A 6,671-nucleotide genomic window follows, 5' to 3' on the forward strand; every position below is an offset into this window, starting at 1 on the left:
GCTGTCACCACAGCTGAAGGCATGGCTTACACACAATACCCTGCTGTTGTGCTTAGCACACAGTGCCCAAGCCTTATTATTTGTCTTTTTTAAAAAATCTAAAAATCTTTGCTGTCAATGTTGTGTCATTTTTTTTCTTCAAGGTATTACAGTATATCGAAGTTAGAAATGCACTCTTGTTACAACACTAGTGTGTAATTGCTATGGATTCTAAACTGAAGAACAACGGAGAGATGTGGTTACCACTGTTTAATTATCCTTTATCTGTGTTGGTGTCCTAAATGTGATGAAATAAAAATATTTGTTTTCTAAGAAAATGTAAGGTTAAGGTCATTCAAGATGTTTTTATTGCAATTTAAAGAGTTTTAAGAATCGTGAATTTTTAGATCGGCCCATGCCTAATACCTTGTTTTATGTGGTGTGTTGAAGTATCTGATGATTATTTCATGGTATGTACGTATTGTCGAGTCACCCAACCCAATACTGACATATTGGTGAGCCTTTTTATCCACCATAACCTACATGATAGATTTTCTTTTTTTGCCTATTTACTTTCCTACACACATGGTGAATATTTAGGATTGTCTTTAATAAACTGATGTGACAGAAGAGTTAGACACGTTGTTCAACACTCTTAAGGGAGGAAGCTTGTTATACTCAGTGTTCACATGCAGAAAATTTGCCTACAGCCAGTGTGTCTGGAAAAAGGAAAGTGATGAAGTCTTGTCAATCTTTGCCCCTATGTTGTTGCTCTAGTCTGTGTATGAGAGAAGATAATGATACATAGATCCAGTGCATATTTAACGTCACATGCTTTTACTAGTAAATGAAGACACATTCTTCTTGCTTCTGCCAGGGGGATGGTCTATAATTTGCAGAAACCCACATTTGTTTGTTTGTTGTCAACTCAGCGCAGGTGGCTATGGGTCTCTGCAAGTGTCCCAAGAGAAAGGTGACCAACTTATTCTGCTTCGAACATCGTGTAAATGTGTGCGAGCATTGCCTCGTCTCCAACCACAACAAGGTCAGTGGGTGAAAAAGTATTACACAATTTTGTACGTGACTTGGACATCACATTAAAATTCTGTATTTCCACTTTCTGCCCCTCAGTGTATCGTGCAGTCATATCTGCAATGGCTTCAGGACAGCGATTACAACCCCAACTGTACTCTGTGTAACACTCCACTGACTTCTCAAGACACTGTCAGACTGGTCTGCTATGGTAGGATTACTGAGGTTCTGTTTATTATTCACTCATTTGGAATAAATCGTCGCTTGAGTCAAGCAAATCCTCTAAAGTTTAAAGGAACAGTTCAATTAAATGACTAAAAACACATTTTCCACCAGCTGCATCTGGAAATGCACAACAATCGGGATGAATGTAATTTTGTTTGCTCTCAACCCTGTTGCTGTGAATTTAAATGTTTTTTCCCCTTCAACAGATGTGTTTCACTGGTCCTGTCTTAATAACTTGGCATCTCGGCTGCCCCTCCACACGGCTCCAGCAGGATACCAATGTCCCGCCTGCCAGAGTCCACTGTTTCCCCCTTCCAACCTGGCCAGCCCAATTGCTGATGTGCTGAAAGAACAGCTGTCATCTGTTAACTGGGCGAGAGCTGGTTTGGGGCTGCCGCTGGTAAGGGCCTATTATTGATAAATCCCTAATTGGTGATCTCCATTCATGACAACCATTAGACAGCCTTCCTGAAAACAAATCACATTCAGAACTGTGCTTCTGGTTGTGTTAAAGGCTAATTATACAAATGTTTACAAATGTAATGTAACAAAATGTCATCTTTTACTGACAGATTGAAGAGCCCATTGGGGTTCTTGAGGAGACTTCAGCTACCGATGTCACTGATTATACTGACTGGTCAACATTCGATGGTGAGCAATAATGTTTACTTTTCATAACAACATGCACATATTTCAGAGAACTTTATTTAAGTGGTTTAATCATCTCTTTTTTCCTCTGTCTACAGCACAAGAACAAAGTAACGTTTACCCCAGTCAGTCTTACAACACCAGCTTTAGCCCACCAACAAACTCTGTGCCACCTCCAGCACAGGAAGACATTGGAGGTCCTCGTAAAAATGGGGATCCAAATATGCAGGAGCACGCTGTGGTCAACTTTACTGCTGCTAATACCTGCGACACCATGACAATACACACAGGTAAAGCAATGCAGAGGCCTCTGAATCTACTGTGTCTTGCTGTGATGTACAGGACATGTACAGGATACCTAGTCAAATTAAAAATGCTTTTTTTCAAGCCCAAATTTTTTGTCTTATGTTATAAAGTGCTGGAAATAGTTGAAAAGTGCTTGAATTTGACCAATGGAAAAGTGTAACCTATTTGTTGAAAGATTGCCCAATTGATTAAGATTACCACAATTATTTTTTGTTATTCTTCAGCATCGTCACCAAGGAAGATCTATGACACTCGGGACATCGGTCACAGCTCCGTCACACAGATTGACTTTGACGATGACAAGTACCGCAGACGACCAACATTGAGCTGGTTTGCTCAAATTCTCAAGTTAGTATCATGATCCACTGTGGAACTGGGGCTCTCTTTTATTATTTTGTCATGAGTCATAAATCACTATACAAATGCTCATTGTGATCTCTCTTCTTAACCCTTTTTCTTTTCTTCTTTTTTTCAGAAATCGCACAGGTGGAAAGCGGACGTCTTTCTCCTGGAAGCAGCGTGTCTTCATGCTTCTTCTGGTCGGAGTTCTGGGATTCTTTACGTTGATAATCATCATGGCTAAACTTGGACGTGCCTCCGCTGGCTCGGATCCAAATTTAGATCCTCTTCTTAACCCCCACATCCGTGTGGGGAAAAACTGATGACAAGCATTGATTCCTTCTTTTCCCCCTGTGTTACACAATATAAGGCTGTGTAGATGGAGCTGAAATGGGACTGTCCACCGCAGGGTTAGCCCAGCAGAGGGAGCTGTTTACCCAACTTGAATGGAAAAGAGAAAGAGACGCTCCACCTCTTTAGAATGGAGGTAATCTCTGGCCAGGGCCCTCCACAGACACTAAAATTCTCACAACATTCAGGAGTAACCCACAAACTCCAAGGGTGACCAATGCCCAGTGAATATAGAGGAAGGTTTCTGTTATTGTTGCTTTGACAAGCTAATGATGGAGAGAGGTAGTATTTATATTTACGATTCCAGCTAACATTTGTCAGTGATCTTTGGAAGTTGATTTTTTTTTCTCGTTTTTTTTTTTTTAAGTTCAGTAGAAACTAAACAAACACTGTCGATGTTGAAAGAAACATCTTTTGCTGTCAGAGAAGTCAGAATGTATATAATTCGGCAACGAAACCTGCAGTATCGTCTTTCTAAACTGACTTCACTTGCTGATTTGATTTGAGTGGCCTTTAGCGATGAGGTGGCCAGAACTAGAATCAAATATAGCCCACACATAATTATTACATAACTATTTATGGGTGTCTGCGTTACTTCTGAAATTGAGTGCATTGCTTTTAGATTTGCCATACATACTGTATGTACATTTTCTTGATGTTTTTTGACTGTCCATTAAACAGGAATACTAAAGAATTTCAGTATTATGTTTTTAAACGTCTATCATGACCATTATCATTTATGAACATTAAAAGTGACTTTCTGAAATGTCATGCACCTTCAGTGAGAATAAATATTATGTTGTAAACATTAGTCAACTATATATTTCTATTGCACATTTGAGTGCAGGTGCTCAAACAAAAATGTTGTTATTCTATTGCCCTGTTTGCATGACGCAGCTGTTGGCTGTAAGCAGCATATTGATGCTACAGACCATTGTTAATAAGATCTTACACAAAACTTGCAGTGACAACATTTATGAATAACTGCGAGGGGTGACCGCAAGTAACCACTCACTGAAAGGATAGTTTCACCCATAGATGAAATAAGACATTATCCACTCACCCTCTCATGCAGATGAAAAGTCTGGGGAAGTTTCGTAATCCACAAAACATTTCTGGATCTTCACAGCATTGGCAGCGTTCTCCTAAACAACTGAAGTAGATGGGGACCGGCATAATCCAAGTCTCTGGAAGCCCTGAGATACCAAATTGATTTGAAAAGATGTTATTTACACACTTGACCAGCTATTGAGCTTGTGTGCCAGTAACACTTTTAGCATAGCCACTACACTGAAGATTTTGGCTATAAAAAGGGTGTAAATCAATCATCAAATCAATTTGGGAGTTGATTTTACATCGTGTGTGGGGGTGAGGAGATAATGACTACATATTCATTTTTGGGTGAACATATCCTTAAACTCTCTTTTTCGTGATCTAACAGTGACGAGACACTACGTACATGTCTGTCTAGTTTATTCTGACCACCACTGAATAACTACAGTGCTGTTGTAAATACAAGCTCAAATACACACACAAGGTGTTTATACAGCATGTGACTCATTGCTGGGACATAGATCTCTCTGTTAACATGAATAACAGGTTTCATAATGACTCATTTGTTGTTAAGTTCTTGGTAGTTTGGTGAAAGGTCAGCCCCACCTGCAGTTCAAAATCCATCAACATGTTATGACAGTACTTTTAACTGCTTGGATTACCAGCATAATGAAAAGACGAATGGGTGAAATACATTATTTGGACAGATATGGAACTTAATTGAATATTTTGTGCATTAAGTCATTATGATTCTTACTCAAAGGGTGAGGAATGGACTCTAAATCAAGAAAACTTGGATATTAGACAAACTGAAGACTGCGAGAAAAGGCAGACTATTAGATAAAACCCGATGAATGGATTCACTGTGATGCTCAGCCATGACACAATCCTACAAATATCTTGAACACTACTCCCCCTGGTGGTGCTTCTAGCTCCCCACTAATGTGCTGTATAAAATAGGTGAGCTCAGTGAAAAGACCATCAGGTTTGTGGACAAGCAGACATTGATTGACATTCATTTCATCGCTTGTCTACATGAACTCACGCTGGCTGTATATTCTTATGTACAACAATTAGTTCAAAAGTTGGATCTTAAAATTATGACATTTTACTAGTTATTCACTAATTCTTCATCGTATTGTCACATTCATTCTATTAGAAATATGAACGTTGTTGCATATTACTCAGCATATAAGAGTTAGTTCTTCAGATAAAACAAGATTTCTTGTGAATGAGCCCATTTTCTCTACTGCTTTATGTTTTCTGCCTTCTGTGACTCATGGACAGTTGGTCTTAACGACTTAAAATATAATTAATTCAACTCATTTAATGCCTCAATTTGAATTCAAATTCTCTATGAAAAGTTTTTTTTTTTCTGTTATGGAAGTTTCCTACTATTTTTAGTTGTGGTCTATGTAGCAAAAGTGCCCTCTCGGATGCCTATTTGGTAGATAACACATAACCCTCTAGGATTCCAAATCAGTGGACAAAACATCACTACAAATACAACTTTATAACGTTCTGCTTACTGGTGCCTCCCTAAATACATGTGGTGGCTTTTTAAAAAAATTTTCGCCCCTGCCCCTCAAACATCCTGGGTCCACCACTGCATCTAAGACTCGACGAGTGACCTTAAGAGATGCACAGGATGGTTCACATCTGACGTAACAATCCAACCTCCTGAAAGTAAAATTGTGATAGGGCCATATTCCTTCTCCTGAAACAGAGTAGTTGTCATGTGAAAGCTATAGCTACATTTAAAAAACAATGACGTCAGTACATCATCGTGGAGCGCAGTGTTTTCGTTAACGGGTTCATGATGAGGTCAAATATGATGCAGCTTCACTTCGTCACATGCTGTCCTTTGAAAATCTAGTAATAACCCCCTTTGAGTGTAGATAACTCTGTTATAAACACTAACTATTGCATTACACGTTAGCATGTGAGTGTTCTCCTCTGACTTTCCATTACGTTTGCCAAACTGTCACAGCAGTGGGGGTTTGCCATTGATTGTCAGTGGATCTGAGCCATATTACATTGATTTGGGGAAAGCTGCCGACGGCAAATAAAGATACACGCTGCAAAATTACAATGAGGACGACAGATCCGGCGCTTGCATGCACCACAAAGTTGTGCTCTGTGTTGTCAGATATATTTCCTGACATTTGAAAATGGTTTGAGTCGTGAGGGGTTTAATATAACATCATGATGTCTTGGGATGTGTAATTGCCTCTGTCACTCTATTGGAGTTCAATGCATTTCTCAGTAAGTCTGAGTTATTAGAGTGCCCATCGCACTGACATAATAGGGACATCCTGGTCAATAGCTTCACACTTTGTAGTTAACATGGATACTGTAAGCAGCACTGGTTTTCTGTCTCTGCCCTGCTCTCGTGTTGACAGCCGTAGTTAGAAAATTGTCCTTTTGATCTGTTGACATTTAGGGTGATTTCTTTTGTGCCTTTTAAACCCGTACAAAGTGTTCATACTCTAAACTTTAACAGATCAATTTTGACCTGGCCTCAGAATCCTCTCATAACAAGTGTCTATACCAAATTTTGAATGCAATATGCATGAACAAATATCTTCTATCACGTAATATCATGTATTATTTTACCTAAGACATAAAAACATAGCAGCCACAATTATTTAACTATATTTTATAGTAACTGAAAAAATGGCAATAACATTCTACAGCTGCAGGGTTTATAAGATAACCATTACAACCATCAACTACTT

At 39.0% G+C, this 6,671-nt stretch overlaps 1 protein-coding gene across 1 annotated transcript; it reads left to right on the top strand.

Moving 5' to 3' along the window:
• The first annotated feature begins 878 nt into the window (after positions 1-878).
• On the top strand, positions 879-3,651 carry zfpl1 (zinc finger protein-like 1). The gene is made up of 7 exons (XM_084373366.1): positions 879-1,024; positions 1,111-1,222; positions 1,443-1,636; positions 1,809-1,887; positions 1,983-2,174; positions 2,415-2,538; positions 2,666-3,651. The coding sequence occupies exons 1-7, from the start codon at positions 923-925 to the stop codon at positions 2,850-2,852; spliced, it is 990 nt and encodes a 329-aa protein (XP_084229492.1). The 5' UTR covers positions 879-922; the 3' UTR covers positions 2,853-3,651.
• Positions 3,652-6,671: the final 3,020 nt, after the last annotated feature.

Source organism: Pagrus pagrus, assembly GCF_965226575.1.
Source record: "Pagrus pagrus genome assembly, chromosome: 14".
In the NCBI taxonomy this organism is placed as follows: Eukaryota; Metazoa; Chordata; class Actinopteri; order Spariformes; family Sparidae; genus Pagrus; species Pagrus pagrus.

Excerpts from the sequence above, each read along its gene's own strand:
- zfpl1 (XM_084373366.1), top strand. The coding sequence starts at position 923 with ATGGGTCTCTGCAAGTGTCCCAAGAGAAAGGTGACCAACTTATTCTGC. Across the intron at positions 1,223-1,442 it reads TGTCAGACTGGTCTGCTATG|ATGTGTTTCACTGGTCCTGT; the intron begins GTAGGATTACTG and ends CCCCTTCAACAG. Across the intron at positions 1,888-1,982 it reads TGACTGGTCAACATTCGATG|CACAAGAACAAAGTAACGTT; the intron begins GTGAGCAATAAT and ends CTCTGTCTACAG.